The sequence below is a fragment of the Ranitomeya variabilis genome, chromosome 1 (genome assembly GCF_051348905.1).
Source record: "Ranitomeya variabilis isolate aRanVar5 chromosome 1, aRanVar5.hap1, whole genome shotgun sequence".
In the NCBI taxonomy this organism is placed as follows: domain Eukaryota; kingdom Metazoa; phylum Chordata; class Amphibia; order Anura; family Dendrobatidae; genus Ranitomeya; species Ranitomeya variabilis.
The window spans coordinates 314,023,675-314,047,148 of record NC_135232.1 but is presented as its reverse complement, the minus strand read 5'-3'; the positions used below and the strand labels follow the sequence as shown (position 1 = coordinate 314,047,148).

Here is a 23,474-nt window from a genome sequence, read left to right as displayed (position 1 = left end):
ACCTCTAGAGAAATGCCCAGAAAGGAGACAGAGGCCCCCCACATATATTGGCGGTGATATGAGATGAAACAACAAACGCAGCAGGAAAATAGTTTTAGCAAATTTGAGGTCCGCTTTCTAGATAGCAGAAGACAGAAAGCATACTTTCATGGTCAGTAGAAAACCCTAACAAAACACATCCAGAAATTACTTTAGGACTCTGGCATTAACTCATAATACCAGAGTGGCAATTCCTGATCAACAAGAGCTTTCCAGACACAGTAACGAAACTGCAGCTGTGAACTGGAACCAAAATACAAAACAAAACATGGACGAATGTCCAACTTATCTAGTAGATGTCTGGGAGCAGGAACAAGCACAGAGAGGCTTCTGATAACATTGTTGACCGGCAAGCATCTAACAAAGAAGCCAGGTTATATAGCGACACCCAGATCTAATCAGAACAGGTGAACAGGGAAGATGATGTCACAAGTTCAATTCCACCAGTAGCCACCGGGGGAGCCCAGAATCCAAATTCACAACAATAACCTTGCTGCTCTGTTAGTTGCTTGCCGGTCAACAATGTTATCAGAAGCCTCTCTGTGCTTGTTCCTGCTCCTAGACAACTACTAGATAAGTTGGACTCTTGTCCATGTTTGTTTTTGCATTTTTGTTCCAGTTCACAGCTGTAGTTTCGTTACTGTGTCTGGAAAGCTCTTGTGAACAGGAATTGCCACTCTGGTGTTATGAGTTAATGCCAGAGTTTTAAAGTAATTCCTGGATGGTGTTTTGATAGGGTTTTCAGCTGACCATGAAAGTGTCCTTTCTGTCTTCTGCTATGTAGTAAGTGGACCTCAAATTTGCTAAACCTATTTTCATACTACGTTTGTTATTTCATCTTAATTCACCGCCAATACTTGTGGGGGGCCTCTGTCTCCTTTCGGGGTATTTCTCTAGAGGTGAGCTAGGACTAATATTTTCCTCTGCTAGTATTATTTAGTCCTCCGGCTGGTGCTGGGCATCTAGAATCAACGTAGGCATGCTACCCGGCCACTGCTAGTTGTGCGTTAGGTTTAGTTCATGGTCAGCTCAGTTCCCATCTTCCAAGAGCTAGTTCCTATATATGCTGATGCTATGTTCTCTTGCCATTGAGAACATGACAGTTTGACCGGCCCACAAAGTGTTAATTGTTTGGGCTGAAGCAGGAGAAAAAGAAGTGTTTAAGGGAATTTTTTTTTTTTTTTTCCCTCAGAGTTTTGCTGCCTAGCCCTTAATTGCTGTCTAGCTGCTTCTTACCTCCTCTTAACCCTTGAATGGCTCTGTGTCCACCTGTTTGTAATGGATCTTCAGAGTGTAACTGCAGGTTTGAATAATCTCGCCACGAAGGTACAAAATTTGCAAGACTTTGTTTATCATGCACCTGTATCTGAGCCGAGAATTCCTTGGCCGGAATTTTTCTCGGGGAATAGATCTGGGTTTCAGAATTTTCGAAATAATTGCAAATTATTTTTGTCCCTGAAATTTCGCTCTGCCGGAGACCCTGCACAGCAGGTCAGGATTGTGATTTCCTTGCTCCGGGGCGACCCTCAAGACTGGGCCTTTTCATTGACACCAGGGGATCCTGCGTTGCTCAATGTGGATGCGTTTTTTCTGGCCTTGGGGTTGCTTTATGACGAACCTCATTTGGAGCTTCAGGCAGAAAAAACTTTGATGTCCCTATCTCAGGGGCAAGATGAAGCGGAAATTTACTGTCAAAGATTCCGTAAATGGTCTGTGCTTACTCAGTGGAATGAGTGCGCCCTGGCGGCGACTTTCAGAGAGGGTCTCTCTGATGCCATTAAGGATGTTATGGTGGGGTTCCCTGTGCCTGCGGGTCTGAATGAGTCCATGACAATGGCTATTCAGATCGATAGGCGTTTGCGGGAGCGCAAACCAGTGCACCATCTGGCGGTGTCCACTGAGAAGTCGCCAGAGAGTATGCAGTGTGATAGAATTCTGTCCCGAAGCGAGCGGCAGAATTTTAGACGGAAAAATGGGTTGTGTTTCTATTGTGGTGATTCTACTCATGTTATATCAGCATGCTCTAAGCGCACTAAAAAGCTTGATAAATCTGTTTCCATTTGCACCTTACCGTCTAAGTTTATTCTATCTGTGACTTTGATTTGCTCTTTGTCATCTATTACCACGGACGCCTATGTCGACTCTGGCGCCGCTTTGAGTCTTATGGATTGGTCCTTTGCCAAACGCTGTGGGTATGATTTAGAGCCTTTGGAGACTCTTATTCCTCTGAAGGGGATTGACTCCACCCCATTGGCTAATAATAAACCACAATACTGGACACAAGTAACTATGCGTATTAATCCGGATCACCAGGAGATTGTTCGCTTTCTGGTGCTGTATAATCTACATGATGATTTGGTGCTAGGATTGCCTTGGCTGCAATCTCACAACCCAGTCCTCGACTGGAGAGCTATGTCTGTGTTGAGCTGGGGATGTAAGGGGGCTCATGGGGATGTACCTGTGGTTTCCATTTCATCATCTATTCCCTCTGAAATTCCTGAGTTCCTGTCTGACTATCGTGACGTCTTTGAAGAATCCAAGCTTGGTTCATTACCTCCGCACCGAGAGTGCGATTGTGCCATAGATTTAATCCCGGGTAGTAAATACCCAAAGGGTCGTTTATTTAATCTGTCTGTGCCTGAACATGCTGCTATGCGAGAATATATAAAGGAGTCCTTGGAAAAGGGACATATTCGTCCATCGTCATCTCCCTTAGGAGCCGGTTTTTTCTTTGTGTCAAAAAAAGACGGCTCTTTGAGACCATGTATCGATTATCGGCTTTTGAATAAAATCACTGTAAAATATCAATACCCATTGCCGTTGCTGACTGATTTGTTTGCTCGCATAAAGGGGGCCAAGTGGTTCTCTAAGATTGACCTTCGTGGGGCGTATAATTTGGTGCGAATCAGGCAGGGGGATGAGTGGAAAACCGCATTTAATACGCCCGAGGGCCACTTTGAGTATTTAGTGATGCCTTTTGGTCTTTCAAATGCTCCGTCAGTTTTCCAGTCCTTTATGCATGATATTTTTCGCGATTATTTGGATAAATTTATGATTGTGTATCTGGATGATATTCTGATTTTTTCGGATGACTGGGACTCTCATGTCCAGCAAGTCAGGAGGGTTTTCCAGGTTTTGCGGTCTAATTCTTTGTGTGTGAAGGGTTCTAAGTGTGTTTTTGGGGTACAGAGGATTTCCTTTTTGGGATATATTTTTTCTCCCTCTTCCATTGAAATGGATCCTGTCAAGGTTCAAGCTATTTGTGATTGGACGCAGCCCTCTTCTCTTAAGAGTCTTCAGAAATTTTTGGGCTTTGCTAACTTTTATCGTCGATTTATTGCTGGTTTTTCGGATATTGCTAAGCCATTGACCGATTTGACTAAGAAGGGTGCTGATGTTGCTGATTGGTCCCCTGACGCTGTGGAGGCCTTTCGGGAGCTTAAGCGCCGTTTTTCCTCTGCCCCTGTGTTGCGTCAGCCTGATGTTGCTCTACCTTTTCAGGTTGAGGTCGACGCTTCTGAGATCGGAGCTGGGGCAGTGTTGTCGCAGAAAAGTTCTGACTGCTCCGTGATGAGGCCTTGTGCCTTCTTTTCCCGTAAATTTTCGCCCGCTGAGCGGAATTATGATGTTGGGAATCGGGAGCTTTTGGCCATGAAGTGGGCTTTTGAGGAGTGGCGCCATTGGCTTGAGGGGGCCAGACATCAGGTGGTGGTATTGACTGACCACAAAAATTTGATTTATCTTGAGACCGCCAGGCGCCTGAATCCTAGACAGGCGCGCTGGTCATTATTTTTCTCTCGGTTTAATTTTGTGGTGTCATACCTACCGGGTTCTAAGAATGTTAAGGCGGATGCCCTTTCTAGGAGTTTTGAGCCTGACTCGCCTGGTAACTCTGAGCCCACAGGTATCCTTAAGGATGGAGTGGTATTGTCAGCCGTTTCTCCAGACCTGCGGCGGGCCTTGCAGGAGTTTCAGGCGGATAGACCGGATCGTTGCCCACCTGATAAACTGTTTGTTCCTGATGATTGGACCAGTAGAGTCATCTCTGAGGTTCATTCTTCTGCGTTGGCAGGTCATCCTGGCATTTTTGGTACCAGGGATTTGGTGGCAAGGTCCTTCTGGTGGCCTTCCCTGTCACGAGATGTGCGAGGCTTTGTGCAGTCTTGTGACGTTTGTGCTCGGGCCAAGCCTTGTTGCTCTCGGGCTAGTGGATTATTGTTGCCCTTGCCCATTCCTAAGAGGCCTTGGACGCACATCTCGATGGATTTTATTTCAGATCTGCCTGTTTCTCAGAAGATGTCTGTCATCTGGGTGGTGTGTGACCGTTTCTCTAAGATGGTCCATTTGGTTCCTCTGCCCAAGTTGCCTTCTTCTTCCGAGTTGGTTCCTCTGTTTTTTCAAAATGTTGTTCGTTTGCATGGTATTCCTGAGAATATCATTTCTGACAGAGGGACCCAATTCGTGTCTAGATTTTGGCGGGCATTCTGTGCTAGGATGGGCATAGATTTATCTTTTTCGTCCGCTTTCCATCCTCAGACGAATGGCCAGACCGAGCGGACTAATCAGACCCTGGAGACATATCTGAGGTGTTTTGTGTCTGCTGACCAGGATGATTGGGTTGCTTTTTTGCCATTGGCAGAGTTCGCTCTCAATAATCGGGCCAGCTCTGCCACTTTGGTGTCCCCGTTTTTCTGTAATTCGGGGTTTCATCCTCGATTTTCCTCTGGTCAGGTGGAATCTTCGGATTGTCCTGGAGTGGATGCTGTGGTGGAGAGATTGCATCAGATCTGGGGGCAGGTGGTGGACAATTTGAGGTTGTCCCAGGAGAAGACTCAGCTTTTTGCCAACCGCCACCGTCGTGTTGGTCCTCGGCTTTGTGTTGGGGATTTGGTGTGGTTGTCTTCTCGTTTTGTCCCTATGAGGGTCTCTTCTCCTAAGTTTAAGCCTCGGTTCATCGGCCCGTATAAGATATTGGAGATTCTTAACCCTGTTTCCTTCCGTTTGGACCTCCCTGCATCCTTCTCTATTCATAACGTTTTTCATCGGTCATTGTTGCGCAGGTATGAGGTACCGGTTGTGCCTTCCGTTGAGCCTCCTGCTCCGGTGTTGGTTGAGGGTGAGTTGGAGTACGTTGTGGAGAAAATCTTAGACTCTCGTGTTTCCAGACGGAGACTCCAGTATCTGGTCAAGTGGAAGGGATACGGCCAGGAGGATAATTCTTGGGTGAATGCATCTGATGTTCATGCATCTGATCTGGTTCGTGCCTTTCATAGGGCCCATCCTGATCGCCCTTGTGGTTCTGGTGAGGGTTCGGTGCCCCCTCCTTGAGGGGGGGGTACTGTTGTGAATTTGGATTCTGGGCTCCCCCGGTGGCTACTGGTGGAATTGAACTGGTGTTTTCATCTTCTCTGTTCACCTGTTCCCATCAAGATGTGGGAGTCGCTATATAACCTTGCTGCTCTGTTAGTTGCTTGCCGGTCAACAATGTTATCAGAAGCCTCTCTGTGCTTGTTCCTGCTCCTAGACAACTACTAGATAAGTTGGACTCTTGTCCATGTTTGTTTTTGCATTTTTGTTCCAGTTCACAGCTGTAGTTTCGTTACTGTGTCTGGAAAGCTCTTGTGAACAGGAATTGCCACTCTGGTGTTATGAGTTAATGCCAGAGTTTTAAAGTAATTCCTGGATAGTGTTTTGATAGGGTTTTCAGCTGACCATGAAAGTGTCCTTTCTGTCTTCTGCTATGTAGTAAGTGGACCTCAAATTTGCTAAACCTATTTTCATACTACGTTTGTTATTTCATCTTAATTCACCGCCAATACTTGTGGGGGGCCTCTGTCTCCTTTCGGGGTATTTCTCTAGAGGTGAGCTAGGACTAATATTTTCCTCTGCTAGTATTATTTAGTCCTCCGGCTGGTGCTGGGCATCTAGAATCAACGTAGGCATGCTACCCGGCCACTGCTAGTTGTGCGTTAGGTTTAGTTCATGGTCAGCTCAGTTCCCATCTTCCAAGAGCTAGTTCCTATATATGCTGATGCTATGTTCTCTTGCCATTGAGAACATGACACCAATTACTTTTGGTCCCTTTAAAAACTGGGTGGCACATGTTAAGGAGCTGAAACTCCTAAACCCTTCATCCAATTTTAATGTGGATACCCTCAAATGAAAGCTGAATGTCTGAACTTCAACTGCATCTGAATGGTTTTGTTTAAAATTCATTGTGGTAATGTCTATAACCAAAATTAGAAAAATGTTGTCTCTGTCCAAATATATATGGTCTCAACTGTGTGTGTATATATGTATGTATATATATATATATATATATATATATATATATATATATATATATATATATATATATATATATATATATATATATATATATATAATCTTGAGAAAGGCTCAGTTGAGCCGAAACGTCGCACAGAGATGTGGGTTGAATAAACTACACACTTTTTTTCACCTTGAAAAGGACTTGGAGTGCTGCCTTCTTTTGCTATTTTATATACATATTGGGTGGATGTGTGGACCATTCTGCCCAGGAGGCCTGGCACCCATCGGTGAGCATTGTGCTGTTCCATTTTTTTGTATATATATATATATATGTATATATATATATATATATATATATATATATATATATATATATATATATATATATATATATATATATATATATATATATATAGTATATATACACACTACAAATATTGGCTGGTGACTAGTTCGTGTAGCCTTTATCTATCCCCCATTTCCTCAAGATGGCTGGGTTATTGTAAATATGCATCTGTATTTTGTGTCTCCCCCACTTCATTGTAGACTGTAAGCTCTTACGAGCGGGGTGGTCATTATTTTGCTTTAATTATTGTATTATCTTCAACGTTGTTACTTATGACTGTTGTGTATGAACTGTTAAATTGTAAAGTCCAGAATATGCTAGCACTGTATAAATAAATAAAGATTATTCTTATAAGATTCCATGGAGAGGAGAAGAGGAGGGAGCAGCTAGACACAGACACACACATTCTGCTGCAAGTTCTCCTGAAACAATAGTTACATTTACACTTTAAATCTATGGTTAAAAAAAACCTTAAACTGTTTCAGGAGAACTTGTAGCCAAATGTCTTTGTCTATTTCTAGCTCCTTCCCATCCCCTTCTTCATAGAATCTTATTAGTAGCAACTAGCATTCATCTTCTTTCTCAGTAATGGGAAAATGTGTAGTGAATACAGATGTTACCTTTAAATTGAGATTGAAAAATCAGTCCATTAAGAGAAAGAAGCAGATTTCTCTGATTGTAATGTATCCTAAGTTACTTATTTCATATGAACTATTTTATGAAATAAAAATTAAAACCAGTTTCCAATGATCCAGTCAGAATTATCCATTTCTTAACATTTATTGTATGTGCAGTATGAAAACTTTGTGTCAGTATAAGATTTTTTTTCTAAGCTCCTGCTAAGGCTATGTCAACACTTTGCGGGGTCCTCTACGGGTTCTCCCACAGCGGATTTGATAAATCTGCAGGGCAAAACCGCTGCGGTTATCCCTGCAGATTTATCGCGGTTTGTTCCGCGGTTTCCGCTGCGGGTTTACTCCTATACTATTGATGCTGCATATGCGGCAATATGCAGCATCAATAGTAATGTTAAAAATAATAAAAAATGGTCTGACGTCCCGATCTCCTCGGCGCTGCACGCGGCGGTCCGGTTCCAAAGATGCTGTGTGAGAAGGACCTTCGTGACGTCGCGGTCACATGACCGTGACGTCACGGTCATGTGACCGCGACGTCACCGCAGGTCCTGCTCGCACAGCAACCCAGCGACCGGACGGCCGCGTGCAGCACTGAGAGGTGAGTATATCATTATTTTTTATTTTAATTCTTTTTTTTTTACACTAATATGGTTCCCAGGGCCTGGAGGAGAGTCTCCTCTCCTCCACCCCGGGTACCATATGCACATTATCCGCTTACATACCGAATCGTGGGCACAGCCCCATGCGGGAAGTTAGCGGATCAATGCATTCCTATGTGTGCAGAATCGCAGCGATTCTGCACAAAGAAGTGACATGCTGCGGAATGTAAACCGCTGCGTTTCTGCGTGGTTTTTCCCGCAGCATGTGCACAGCGGATTGCGGTTCCCATAGGGTTTACATGTAAATGTAAACGCAATGGATCCTGCTGCGGACCCGCAGCTGCAGAAACGCTGCGGATCCGCTGTAAAACCCGCAAAATGTGAACATGGCCTAAATCTTACTATACAGCTCTGAATGGTAATGAAAATAATGGATTTCATGGCTTACCTGAGTACACAGCCTGGGAACAGAATCTCATACTCCATCTGATGACTGGAGCCCCTGTTGATATTTGCAATTTGCTCATAATTCTGTTGAACTTGGTCCCGCAAATAGTAGGATTTAGGGATGTCTCCGCCATAATTTATCTAAAAAACAAATGTCAGGATTATATAACAAAAAAGTCAGTTTGCTAACAGACTGTTACCTTTAAATGTTTTATGCTATGTAATCTACTGTATGTCCACTATATATGGCCTAATAACATGAGACTTCTCAATATACTCAATGACGATGACCTGGCTCTCATATAGAAATGGATTGCTACGTGGATACATCGCGCATAAATGAGTTTTTACATATATATTATATAATGTAATATAATAATATATTATATCATTCCTCAACCAAGAATCTGCAAAAACCCTAGTCCATGCCCTCATCATCTCTCGCCTTGACTACTGCAACCTCCTGCTCTGTGGCCTCACCTCTAACACTCTCGCACCACTCCAATCTATTCTAAACTCTGCTGCCCGACTAATCCACCTGTCCCCCCGCTATTCCCCAGCCTCTCCCCTCTGTCCATCCCTTCACTGGCTCCCCATTGCCCAGAGACTCCCATTCAAAACCCTAACCATGACATACAAAGCCATCCACAACCTGTCTCCTCCATACATCTGTGACCTCGTCTCCCGGTACTTACCTACACGCAACCTCCGATCCTCACAAGATCTCCTTCTCTACTCCCCTCTTATCTCCTTTTCTCACAATCGTATACAAGATTTCTCTCGCGTATCACCCCTACTCTGGAACCCTCTACCACAACACATCAGACTCTCGCCTACCATCGAAACCTTCAAAAAGAACCTGAAGACCCGCCTCTTCCGGCAAGCCTACAACCTGCAGTAACCACCGATCGACCAAACCGCTGCATGACCAGCTCTATCCTCACCTACTGTATTCTCACCCATCCCTTGTAGATTGTGAGCCTTCGCGGGCAGGGTCCTCTCTCCTACTGTACCAGTTATGACTTGTATTGTTTAAGATTATTGTACTTGTTTTTATTATGTATACCCCTCCTCACATGTAAAGCGCCATGGAATAAATGGCGCTATAACAATAAATAATAATAATAATAATAATTATAATAATAATTATTATTATTATGGCATTTTAGCCCAAACCGGATTTCTGTTGCCCTAATAATTTGTTTCATCCCTTTTAATTGGTCAAGGTCGTTGTCAGACGGCCATATAAATCAGATTACAGTGCTCGGACTGGCCACGGCTCTCCTGACTGGAGCAGGACAGCTGCATAGAAATATATGAAGCGGTCACACTCGGGTTGGGAGAACTGCAAGCCAGTCCGTGCACTATTCTCAGCCCGATGTATACGGCCATCTGACTGCCCCTAAGAAGGACTACCCCGCTTGTTCTCAACATTGTTGAAGGAGTCTTTTGAAGATTAGGAGGAAGAAGGTGCCACATGGTGATCTAAGCATCAGTTCAACTTGTTGTTTCTACACATTCAGGGTATCAACTTGAATTATGTTTTTACTCTATTTCTATATAGAATATATTTATTTTATCTTTGATTTATAAAATGGTTGCATTTATTAATAACAGTATCTATGATAACAACAGTTTGATGCATAAAAAAAATATACACATAAGATATTGTTTCAGATTGTGGTTATATGGTTGCTTTTCTATCTTGTTGCCTCAGTACCTTGGATTTACATTTAGGATCACCATCTGGGTCTTCTAGGGTTCCTCCATAGTATTTTGGGATTTCGTTTGCTGGAATGTATTTCTGAAGAACTTCTTTCCAGTTGTCTGCATAATATGAAATGTATTAGCTGACATTTATTGTCAATAAATAATTACAATAACAGATATTTTCTAAGACAAGACAATTGCCAAAAGTGCTGTCCTGGCCGATAGTTGGCCTAGCGCAGAGTTGTCATGTGCAAACACCTGTGTGTTTTCATATACACGCTCTTTAACACGGATACTGTGACACCAAAAGAAAAGTTGTGGAATTATGGATAAACATGTTAATGATATGCAAAATAATGAAAAAATAGAAACAATATTTTCAAAACATCTCAATTTATTAAGTATAGAGTATGAGCACCATGCAAATGAAAAGTACTCACTTACACACCTCGTCGTGCCATCAATGAGGTTATTAATGGTTGTGTGAGGAATGTTCTGCTACACCGAATGCACTTGAGTGCAGAAATCATTAAGATCCACTGCTGGCAGCTCCCTTTGCAATTTCTGACCAAGACCAATGAGGTTCCAGATGTGCTCAATGGGAGACAATGCTGGAAACGCTGCAGGCCATGGTTGCATCACAGGGACACACTGGCTGCTAACAGTAGTATGAGCACCATGCAGCCTGGCATTGTCATGTTAAAAATGTCTTCAGGGACACTTTTGGATAACTGGCCGTACCACTGGTTCCACTACTGATCCATTCTGTACTGCAAGTTAAACTGGAAGTCACATGTAAAGTCTAAGATGTCAAAACAGTGCCTGCACGAACCATGCAGTTTTTGCATAACATTGGGCTACGAGCCATACATTCAGCTATAAGCGTTCACCTGACCATACTCTTAAGGGCTCGCCCACACTAGTGAGTAGTCAGCGTACAATTTGGACGAGTGGTATCCGGTGTTTCATCGGATAGCACTTGCTCCAATTTTATACTAGGGAGCAGTGCTGACTAGTCTTTATTTTCTCTTGCCGAGTCGACATGAGAAAAAAAATTGCTGCCTGCTGAGATTGGCAGCGTACATCAGACGATGTGCACCCATACACATCTATAGGTTTGTGCAAAGCATTGGATGTATGTAATCCGAGTGCAGTCTGATGTACTCCGACTCACAGAATGAAGAAGATGGAGAAATTAAGTTCTCCATCTTCTCCACATCTGTGATCAGGTTCTCACATGCGAGAGAATCAGATCATAGTAAAATTACATAAAGATAAGGTACACGTCACTCCGTAAAAAAGGTGCCCAGAGAGGGATACCACTCCCTTAATACATAAATACAAAAAATCTGGCACTCTTGCAAAAAATAGTTTATTCTGGTGCAGCAATCCCAAATTTTTTTGTAACGTTTCGGCCTCAAACCTAGAACTGCATTCAAGCACTTTCCACAGGGAAATTTCCCAGTAACTTTTGCTGCATTTTTGGCTTCCTCTATTCCATGGCAATCCGTCTGATGAAGATCTAGACTTGAGATCGAAACGTTACAAAAAAAAAAATTTGGGATTGCTGCACCAGAATAGACTATTTTTTTGCATATTACAAGAGTGCCAGATTTTTTGTATTTATAGTAAAATGACACTTGGTTCATGCTCGCTGCAGAGTTTGTGTTGAGGGTCATTTGCATATAGCATCCGATTTTTTTCACATGAGGAAATCGGATGCTACTCGCTACTGTGAGCGAGCCTTAAAAGCCATCATGGTAAAGTGAATGATATATCGTATTTTTCGGATTATAAGACGCACTTTTCGTCCCCCAAGTTTGGGGGGAAAATGGGGATGCGTCTTATAATGCGAATGTATGCGGAATGCGGACATGAACTCTGTAGTGTGGGAAAGTTTCTGAACATTTTCCCACGCTGTCAAGTTCAGCGCCTCAGGCGGGGAGTCTGCGCAGCCTTAGTGACTACCGCTGACATCACTTAGGCTGTGCTGTCTCCCCGCCTGACGCTAATGAATTCATGTCCGGTCAGGCGGGGAGGCAGTTTTTCATTCATTCCTCTGTGGTTTACAGCCCGGCCGGTAGCATTAGCACCGCTCCGGGTTGTAAACTATTTAACCCCTTGTAATGGATTGCAGAGTGGGACTTGACTGTACGGCGGCCAAGTATGGGATATTGTTGGTTTTTTATTTTGGATTTTTTTTATTTATTTATTTTTTTTTTTTTACAGAAGAACGAGGGCTTCGCTTGGATTGAGAGTGCAATAAAGATGTTTGTGTTTCATTATTTCATTAAAAGACTTTATTCTTAATGTGTGTATTTTTAGCCCTTTCTACTATTGGATTAATAATGGATAGGTGTCATATTGACACCTCTCCATTATTAACCAGGCTTAATGTCACCTTACAATAGCAAGGTGACATTAACCCCTTATTACCCCCATATGCCAATGCTACAGGGCAATGGGAAGAGAGGCTAAGTGCCGGAATAGGTGCATCTTACAGATGCGTCTTTTCTGGGGTGGCAATAACCATGGTCCCTCTCTTGGCTATTAATATCTGCCCTCAGTCACTGGCTTTCCCTCTCTGGCAGAGAAAATTGCGCGGGAGCCCACGTCAGTTTTTTCCAGGAATTAACCCTTTAATTTAACACCTACAGCTCCAAAATTTTAGACACACTACTAACATTATTAGTGAGGGACATTTAAAAACCCAACGGATATGCAATGGTTTACTGTATGTAAACCATGTCTCATATCCTAACGGGTTCTGTATTGATTTAGCAAAAGCCGATAAATGAATTCTGCTATCTAGCTCTGTATGAAATATAAAGAGAAATACACTGCTCAAAAAAAACCTAAAATCTCACATCCTAGATATCATTGAAAGAAATATTTCAGTTGTAAATCTTTATTCATAACATAGTGGAATGTGTTGAGAACAACAAAACCTAAAAATTATCATCGTAAATCACAACTAATATCCCACGGAGGTCTGGAGTTGGAATGATGCACAAAATCAAAGTGGAAAATGAAGTTATAGGCTGATCCAACTTCAGTGGAACTGCCTCAAGACAAGGAAATGATGCTCAGTAGTGTGTGTGGCTTCCACGTGCCTGTATGACCTCCCTACAACGCCTGGGCATGCTCCTGATGAGGCGGTGGATGGTCTCCTAAGGGATTTCTTCCCAGACCTGGACTAAAGCATCCACCAACTCCTGGACAGTCGGTGGTGCAACATGACGTTGGTGGATGGTGTGAGACATGGTGCCCCAGATTTGTTTAATCGGATTTGGGTCTGGGGAACGGGCAGGCCAGTCCATAGCTTCAATGCCTTCATCTTGCAGGAACTGCTGACACACTCCAGCCACATGAGGTCTGGCATTGTCCTGCATTAGGAGGAACCCAGGGCCAACCGCACCAGCATATGGTCTCACAAGGGGTCTGAGCATCTCATCTCGGTACCTAATAGCAGTCAGGCTACCTCTGGAGAGCAAATGGAGGGCTGTGCGGTCCTCCAAAGAACTGCCACCCACACCATTACTGACCCACTGCCAAACCGGTCATGCTGAATCACGTTGCAGGCAGCAGATCGCACTCCACAGCGTCTCCAAACACTGTCACATGTGCTCAGTGTGACCCTGCTTTCATCTGTGAAGAGCACAGGGCGTCAGTGGTGAATTTGCCAATCCAGAAAAATACTTCCGGAACATAGTGAGCCGGAGCATGCGCAGTAATGCTTTTCGGCTTTGCCCACAGATGGGCTAAGCATACTGTGGGTGCGCGAGACATGATTTCATTGCGCACGCGCGAACTATGGAGGACACCTACTCCAATTCCGGAAAATATTGCGGACAGCGGGAAGGATGAGGTGGAGGAAAAAAGAAGAAACAACACCCATCGGACCGAAAACAGGGCATTTACATAGCCCGACAAATTCAGGTGACAGATTCCCTTTAATCATTGGATATCTAAGTAAATCAAAATAACAGGAGATTATACACTGCTCAAAAAAAATAAAGGGAACACAAACAGAATATAACTCCAAGTAAATCAAACTTCTGTGAAATCAAACTGTCCACTTAGGAAGCAACACTGCTTGACAATCAATTTCACATGCTGTTGTGCAAATGGAATAGACAACAGATGGAAATTATTGGCAATTATCAAGACACTCAATAAAGGAGTGGTTCTGCAGGTGGGGACCATAGACCACGTCTCAGTACCAATGCTTTCTGGCTGATGTTTTTGTCACTTTTAAATGCTGGTTGTGCTTTCACACTGGTGGTAGCATGAGACGGACTCTAAAACCCACACAAGTGGCTCAGGTAGTGCAGCTCATCCAGGTTGGCACATCAATGTGAGCTGTGGCAAGAACATTTTCTGTGTCTGTCAGCGTAGTGTCCAGAGGCGCTACCAAGAGAAAGGCCAGTACACCAGGAGATGTGGAGGGGGCTGTAGGAGGGCAACAGCCCAGCAGCAGGACCGCTACCTCAGCCTTTGTGCAAGGAGGAACAGCTGGAGCACTGCCAGAGCCCTGCAAAATGACCTCCAGCAGGCCACAAATGTGCATGTGTCTGCACAAACTGTTAGAAACTGACTCCATGAGGATGGTCTGAGAACCCGACATTTACAGATGGGGTTTGTGCTCACAGCCCAACACGTGCAGGATGCTTGGCATTTGCCACAGAACACCAGGATTGGCAAATTCACCACGGGCATCCTGTGCTCTCCACAGATGAAAGCAGGTTCACACTGAGCACATGTGGCAGACGTGACAGAGTCTGGAGATGCCGTGGAGAGAGATCTGCTGTGTTATGATCTGGTAACCTTGGAGCCGCATGAAAGACTCTCAGGAGAGGTGGTACCTGTACTGACCGCAAACCCTAAACTAACACCGCAACTAGAAGTAGCCGTGGGATGTACCTAACGTGTCCTAGACACCTCGACACAGCCGGAGAACTAAATACCCCTATAGATAGAAATGGGAATTCTATCTTGCCTCAGAGCAGACCCCCAAAGGATAGACAGCCCCCCACAAATATTGACTGTGAGTATAAGAGGAAGACACACGCAGGCAGAAAAACAGGATTTAGCAAAAGAGGCACTTCTAGCTAAATAGAAAAGTATAGGACAGAATTCTAAGCGGTCAGTATTAAAATCCTAAAAATATCCACAGCAGAAAATACAAATATCCCACATCTAACTAAAGACATAGAAAGTATATCTGCATCTCCTGAGAATCCAGGAGACTGAAAAATCCAAACAAGTCTAAGCTGGACAAAAAAACACAATAAATTGCACTGAATTGCAAAGCACACTGCATGTGTGCACAGAGACCAAAAAACAGAAACTTATCTTATCTGAATTGGCAGCATGGCACGAGGAGCCAGAGAGAGATGCAATCCCTCCAAGTACAATGGACAACTGGCACTGACTAATGGAGCCTGCACACCTAAATACCTAATAGAGCTGCAATGAGCAGAAACACCTGCCCGGATTACAACCCCAAGACAACTGCACTACCACCAACAACCATCGGAGGGAGCCCAAGAGCAGAATTCACAACACTGCTGCCTGCAACATCCTTCAGCATGACCGGTTTGGCAGTGGGTCAGTAATGGTGTGGGGTGGCATTTCTTTGTTGAGCCGCACAGCCCTCCATGTGCTCGCCAGAGGTAGCCTGACTGCCATTAGGTACAGAGTAAGATCCTCAGACCCCTTGTGAGACCATATGCTGGTGCGGTTGGCCCTGGGTTCCTCGTAATGAAGGTCAATGCCAGCCCTCATGTGGCTGGAGTGTGTCAGCAGTTCCTGCAAGATGAAGGCATTGAAGCTATGGACTGGCCCGCCCATTCCCCAGACCTGAATCCGATTGAACATATCTGGGACATCATGTCTCGCACCATCCACCAACGTCATGTTGCGCCACAGACTGTCCAGGAGTTGGCGGATGCTTTAGTCCAGGTCTAGGAGATCCCTCAGGAGACCATCCGCCGCCTCATCAGGAGCAAGCCCAGGCATTGTAGGGAGGTCATACAGGCACGTGGAGGCCACACACACTACTGAGAATCATTTCCTTTTCTTGAGGCATTTCCACTGAAGTTGGATCAGCCTGTAGCTTCATTTTCCACTTTGATTTTGAGCATCATTCCAATTCCAGACCTCCGTGGGATATTAGTTGTGATTTACGTTGATCATTTTTAGGTTTTATTGCTCTCAACACATTCCACTATGTAATGAATAAAGATTTGTAACTGGAATGTTTCATTCAGTGATATCTAGGATGTGGGATTTTAGTGTTCCCTTTATTTTTTTGATGAGATTATATATAATATAATATAATATATATATATATATATATATATATATATATATATATATATATATATATATATATATATATATATATATATATATATATATATATATATATAGTAATGCAGCGGTATTACCATACACAGTGAAACGGCAGTGACCCAAACAAGTTCAAACAAAACGTTCTTTTATTGTGTTACTTCACACAGTCAATAAAGTATACGGCTTCTTCACACAGTCCATTAATAATGCATGGCTATATGACGCAGTCAATACACAGGCCGAACTTCCCTCTGTCCAGTTTCCCTGGGTGACCGCACGCCGGTAACAAGTCTCTGTACTCACTCAGCGCACTGCACTCTTTATCCTCTGGAGTGCAGCCGGGTACATGTAAGACAGCCCAAGACGCAGGGTGTCAGTCTCTCTGGTTCCTTTAGCCTCTGTGCTGCTCCACACAGAGAGCTCTGCAGACAACTGCCCTGTCTGCTTCCAAGAACACACTGATACACCTCCCCCACTACTACAGGGCTTTTTAATCAGTCACTGCTTCACTATTCTAATTACAGCCACACATGTGTCTGTAGTACGTCCTCATGGCCTCACTACGCTTCCATGCACATTCTGCAGAGCACATACAGCGCCCCCTAGCTCTACCAGGGGTCACTGCCTCACTATATATATATATATATATATATATATTACACACACACACATACATATATACACATACATACACACACGTATATATATACACATGATCACCTGTAATTTTGATTTACTTGGATATCCTATGACTAAGGGCGGCAGAGTCCACCAGAAACGCGTCAGCTTTCTGTTTTAATACTTTTTATGTCCACCCAATTGCATTTTACATTACTTGGATGGATGTGCCGGACAGAATCCTTTTCTTCCTCCATATTGGCTGTAATCACCAGCAGGATCGGCACCTACCAGTGGACTCCAACTGTGTTTGATACATGTACAGCGTGGGGAGTTCCAGAAAAAAAACAAAACCCTTCCTTCTCTCACAAGCATCAGATAGTCGTCAACACAGGCACTCTCCAGTGGCAAAGATCATGGGCACAGCAGCAGTATCAGCTAACCCACTATCACATGCACATGGAAATTGTCACGACTCTGTTGTCGAATGTCCCGGAATCAGGGGCTCCTTCCCTGTCCCTAACACTAGGGGCGCCATAGCTTGCTCTGTTCCCCGGACTACTTATAATGGTGAAGACACCGGGGCCACATACTTGCCTTAGCTCCTGAATCCGCTCTCAGTCTGTACCCTTCCCCCACCTAGGGAAGAGGGGAGTAGTAGTGTACTGTAATACACCAGACTAACAAGGTAATACGGACAGGGGTGACAAAATACCACACATACAAATATACTCAAACATGCAACACAGGAATGACCTGGGGAGTGGAGGATGGAGATAAACGAAAGTAGGAGAAGAAAGGAAATTATGACACACCGAAAACCTAGCAACAGTCACAGATAAATCCACCAAACGCCTTCTCCAATAATAACCACCAACAACCTTCAGCCAAGCAGCATAAGCCCTCTCTGACAAATGAGTGCTAGCCAGGGCCTAGTTTATATAGGAGATGGGAGTGGCTAACAGTGAACAGCTGAGCCTTAATGCAGGAAAGCTGCCAGGAGCTCTCAACTGAGCACTGCTAAAAGAAACTTGCACCGTTTATTATGAAGGAGAATTGCTTCTAAGGCTTCTTTTACACATACCGTGTTTTTTTGCGGGTCTTTTTTGCGGGCCATATTGCTGCAATTTTCAAGGTCTGCCGCAATAACGGACCACAAAAAACTTGCGGATCGCCGTTTTCCAGGTTCCCAATTCTATAGCAAAAATATTGGGGAAAAAAAAACGTTGGTCAGCAAAACCTGAAGTGACGGCGCACCGCAAAAACAACCTTCCGTTTACAATGGGGGCAGTGTCCGTAAGCCGTGAAAAAGATCGAGCAAGCTCGACAGTAATATTCCGCTTCCCTACTTGTATGTGATATTTCCAGATGAGTTTAAAACTCATTTACCTTTTTATACCTACAACACAAAAGCACCCAAATTACCTACCTCCTACCACAATGATCTTCCTCCTGGTGTCTTCACTCAAGAAATGTTTAACAAGGTTATATGCAACTGGGAAAAGTTTAGGAGCTGCAGTGGGTAAATAAGAAAGTTGCTTAGAATAATGCAGATCAGTAACTGGTATTAGGTATGCAGGACAACATATATAACATACAATCATATCTAATAAAAATACCCCAATATAGTACTATTGAACTCACTGAGACAAAACAGCAAACTGCATTAAAGCACCACTCCAGCGGATTTTTTTTATTGCACTCCTGGAGTGGTGCTTTAGACGCAAGTCCCCTGCCCCCTGTCTCTTTACAATGCATCTCTATTAGAGCCTGGGTCTGGCTCTTATAGACTTCCATTGAGGGCTAGAGAGGTAGCTTCTGACTTCTGGCCAGTCAAGATGGAGCCGTGGGTCCAGAGCGGTGCCGAAAAATGGTGAAGATGCTGGAGGGTGAGTATATGACCAGGGGACTTACATTTAAGTGCCACTCCAGTGCTGACAAAACAAAAACAAATATTGAAGTGGTGCTTTAAAGCGTACCTCCACTTTCAGGAGAAAAAAAAAAAAAAAAAAAATGACAGTTAAGGATTTTCCAGTATAATAATTTTTCTAAATCACTCAGTTTTTTACTGTGACCTAACAAAGTCTATGCCGCACTAACCTAGGCAGCTGCTAGGCTATACCATAGTCAGTGAATGAGCGAGTGTCATAGCATCTTACAGCTCTCGCTCCCACACTGAAGGCGGTAGCTAAAAGGGACACCCGCAGCATAGACCTCCGGCAGTCCCTGCTGCATTTAATCTGCAAAACACCCTAAAAAGTGATTTAGAAAAATAATTATACTGCAGATTTGCTTTAAAGGGAATCTGTCACCAAGTTTTTGGTACCTAATTGGAGCGTAGTATATTGTAGAGACAGAGACCCTGATTCCAGCGATATATAACTGGGTTGCTTGCTGTAGTTTTGAAAAAAATGACTGTTTTATTATCAGGAGATTATAACTAGAAGACAAGTAAACCTGCTGCCATGTAGTCCTTTGTATTTATTAACTTTGTATAACCACACTCCCACCACTGATCAGCAGCTTTCTGCCTATGCACAGTGTACACAGAACGCTGTCAATGAGTAGTGTGGATGGGGTTATTCAGAGCTCAGCATTCCGAGAACTGGTAGATCTACAGCAGATAAATCTGTAATTTTATCAAAACTGCAGCAAGCAGCCCAGTAAATGACACCTTGCTGGAATCAGGGAGTCTGCCCCGAAGTTATACTGCTTTCAGATGAGTTAACAAAATCCTGGTGACAGATTCCCTTTATTCCCTTTCCGATGTTGGGCGTAATAGTACGCCCACGTCAGACTCTCACCTTTCCGGGCACACGTCAGCTGATCAATACAGCTGACATGTGCCCGCAACAGCCGATGGAGGAATCGCGATCCACCCGCAGCTGTTAACTAGTTAAATGCTGCTGTCAATCTCTGACAGCGGCATTTAACTAGCGCTTACAGGATGTGCATCCTTTATCCTGCCCATCGGTGACCCCGTCACGATTGAGGGTCATCAATGGGTTGGCATGACAACCAAAGGTCTCCAGCAGACCTCTATGGCTGTCATAGCTAGATTGTTATGAGTGCCGGGCGATCAAAAGATCGTATCTGCACCAAAATGGTATACTTAAAAACGTCAGCTCGGCACACAAAAAATATGCGCTCACCCAGCCCAGATCACAAAAAGTGGAAACGCTACGGATATCGTAAAATGGCGCAATTTTTTTTTTTTTTTTTTTTTTTACAAACTTTGGAATTTTTTTTCACAACTTAAATAAAAAAGAACCTACACATCTTTGGTGACTGAACTCGTAATGACCTGGAAAATCATAATGGCAGGTCAGTTTTAGAATTTAGTGAACGTGGTAAAAAAAAAAAAAAATTGTGAAATTGCACTTTTTTTTTGCAATTTCACCGACTTGGATTTTGTTTCCTGTTTTCCAGTGCACGATATGTTAAAACCAATGGTGTCGTTCAAAAGTACAACTTGTCCTGCAAAAAAAACAAACCATCACATGGCCAAATTGACTGAAAAATAAAAAAGTTATGGCTCTGGGAAGAAGGGGAGCAAAAAATGAAAATGGAAAAACTGAAATGCCCCTGGTCATTAAGGGGTTAATACCAAGTCTCTAATATAATTCTATTTGCTAGTGCTCAAATTGGATACAAAATAAGAGGAACTAACCTTTAATCACAAAGAGTCTTTTTAAAGCCTCGGGATAATTATCTTCAAACATTTGCAAAACCTGGGGGACAAGAATATCGTATTCATTCACTTGCAAAGAGAAAATAGACTTAAGCGTGCGCTGTTTTTACATGTGCCGATTACAGTGGTACCATACAGTGGTTTGTTGGCTGCAGGTTTTTTTCTGGATGAAACTTTTTTTCAATTTGTTTCACCTGTAAATCAAAAACAGCATCGCAAAACCGCAAGCAGCATTTATGCTCCAAGTTATCTTACCTCACAATATAAATCTACAGCTGGTTTCCATAGATGCTTTAATCCCAAACCTTCAACATCATAGATCATCACAACTTCTTCAACCCTTTTGCCCAGCTGCAATAAGGACAAAAAAAATTAAACCAAAACGTGCTTTAAAACTGGGCTGATGTCATTCTACTAGAAAAAGTCCAAAGAAAAAAGGCTATATAAAGGGTAGCTGGCCAACAGCACACGGATAAACGGATGCACGTCCTAGTTCCACTGGACCCCCATGGAAGATGTACATACCAGATAAGAAATGAAGGACAGCATCCAGTCCAGGTGAAAGTGTTCACAAAACGATTCCTTTATTTGCCAAAGTGCAACGTTTCAACCCAAATGGGTCTTTATCAAGCTTGATAAAGACCCATTTGGGTCGAAACGTTGCACTTTGGCAAATAAAGGAATCGTTTTGTGAACACTTTCACCTGGACTGGATGCTGTCCTTCATTTCTTACAAAGAAAAAAGGCTGTCTGCCGCAAAACAACCAGAGTTAAAGGGACTCTGTCACCTGAATTTGGAGGGAACAATTTTCAGCCATAGGGGCGGGGTTTTCGGGTGTTTGATTCACCCTTTCCTTACCCGCTGGCTGCATGCTGGCTGCAATGTTGGATTGAAGTTCATTTTCTGTCCTCCGTAGTACATGCCTGCACAAGGCAATCTTGCCTTACGCAGGCGTCTACTATGGGAGGACAGAGAATGAACTTCAATCCAATATTGCAGCCAGCAGGTAAGGAAAGGGTGAATCAAACACCCGAAAACCCCGCCCCTATGGCTGAAAATTGTTCCCTCCAAATTCAGGTGACAGCGTCCCTTTAAGGTATGTGCAAACGATGTCTTCTTCAGGCGCCTCCATTTCGAAACCTGCCTGAAAAAGCGCCAAGCTAAAAAGGTTAACAAGAATGTCTTAGAAAAAAGACGTCTCAGAGGAGATCTCATTTATATGTATAAATACATGTGTGGTCGATACAAAGGACTTATTCCTTCCAAAGACCATACTAAGGACCAGGGCACACTCATTATTGGTGGAAGAAAAGGCGATTCCAGCAGCCAAATAAGAAAGGTGTCACGGGGTTACCGCGACAAAGCGGAGCCAGAAGACTGCAGCGTCTGGTTTCTCCTACTCCAGCACTGAGAAGAAGCCCTTGTCTTATTAAATGTGCTTATTTCTTCCGGCAGAACAGGGGTTAATCGGCAATGTTGGAAATCTCTGTTCTTTGCTATGCCCGGTCAGCCACTCCTTTTCCCTATATAATCTGGGCTCTACTACCAATCCTCGTCAGAGTTAGCTTTTGCTGCGTGGCTAAAGGAGGGAGAGAAGTTGGTATGAGAAGGAGTGCTGGAGGAGTTATGAGCAACTGTTTGGTTTGTATGTTTGATAATTCCTTATCCTTCCCTATTTTGGTTTGTTTCTTCCCCTTCCTGCACACCCTGTGGATTCCTCTGTTATACAGATAGGTCCATATATATTTGGACAGAGACAACATTATTCTAATTTTGGTTCTAGACATTACCACAATAAATTTTAAACAAAACGATTCAGATGCAGTTGAAGTTCAGACTTTCAGCTTTCATTTGAGGGTATCCACATTAAAATTGGATGAAGGGTTTAGGAGTTTCAGCTCCTTAATATGTGCCACCCTGTTTTTAAAGGGACCAAAAGTAATTGGACAGATTAAATAATTGTAAATAAAATGTTCATTTCTAGTACTTGGTTGAAAATCCTTTGTTGGCAATGACTGCCTGAAGTCTTGAACTCATGGACATCACCAGACTCTGTGTTTCCTCCTTTTTGATGCTCTGCCAGGCCTTCACTGCAGTGGTTTTCAGTTGCTGTTTGTTTGTGGGCCTTTCTGTCTGAAGTTTAGTCTATAACAAGTGAAATGCATGCTCAATTGGGTTCAGATCAGGTGACTGACTTGGCCATTCAAGAATATTCCACTTCTTTGCTTTAACCCTTTCGCGACATGCGCCGTACATGTACTGCGCATGTCGGGTCCCCTGCTTTGATGTGCGCTCCGGCGGTGAGCGCACATCAAAGTCGCGACATGTCAGCTGTTTTGTACAGCTGACATGTGCGCGCAATAGCGGCGGGTGAAATCGCTATTCACCCGCCGCTATTAACCTGTTAAATGCCGCTGTCAAATGCAGACAGCGGCATTTAACTACCGCATCCGGCCGGGCGGCCGGAAATGACGTCATCGCCGACCCCCGTCACATGATCGGGGGTCGGCGATGCATCAGGAAGGTAACCATAGAGGTCCTTGAGACCTCTATGGTTACTGATGCCGGCCTGCTGTGAGCGCCCCCCTGTGGTCGGCGCTCACAGCACACCTGCATTTCAGCTACATAACAGCGATCTGATGATCGCTGTTATGTAGCAGAGCCGATCGGGCTGTGCCTGCTTCTAGCCTCCCTTGGAGGCTACTGAAGCATGGCAAAAGTGAAAAAAAAAAGTTTAAAAATGTGAAAAAAATATAAAAAA

At 43.6% G+C, this 23,474-nt stretch overlaps 1 protein-coding gene across 1 annotated transcript in view; it reads right to left on the bottom strand.

Annotated features, from left to right (window-relative positions):
* The window catches only part of SEC14L2 (SEC14 like lipid binding 2), a 60,039-nt gene that overhangs the window by 14,656 nt on the left and 21,909 nt on the right, over nucleotides 1-23,474 (bottom strand). Inside the window, exons 6-10 of the mRNA XM_077297153.1 lie at nucleotides 20,968-21,063; nucleotides 20,692-20,752; nucleotides 18,451-18,534; nucleotides 10,057-10,163; nucleotides 8,338-8,477 (exon numbers count right to left, since the gene is read on the bottom strand). Coding sequence (XP_077153268.1) covers nucleotides 8,338-8,477; nucleotides 10,057-10,163; nucleotides 18,451-18,534; nucleotides 20,692-20,752; nucleotides 20,968-21,063 — 488 coding nt within the window. The remainder of the gene's footprint in view (nucleotides 1-8,337; nucleotides 8,478-10,056; nucleotides 10,164-18,450; nucleotides 18,535-20,691; nucleotides 20,753-20,967; nucleotides 21,064-23,474) is intronic.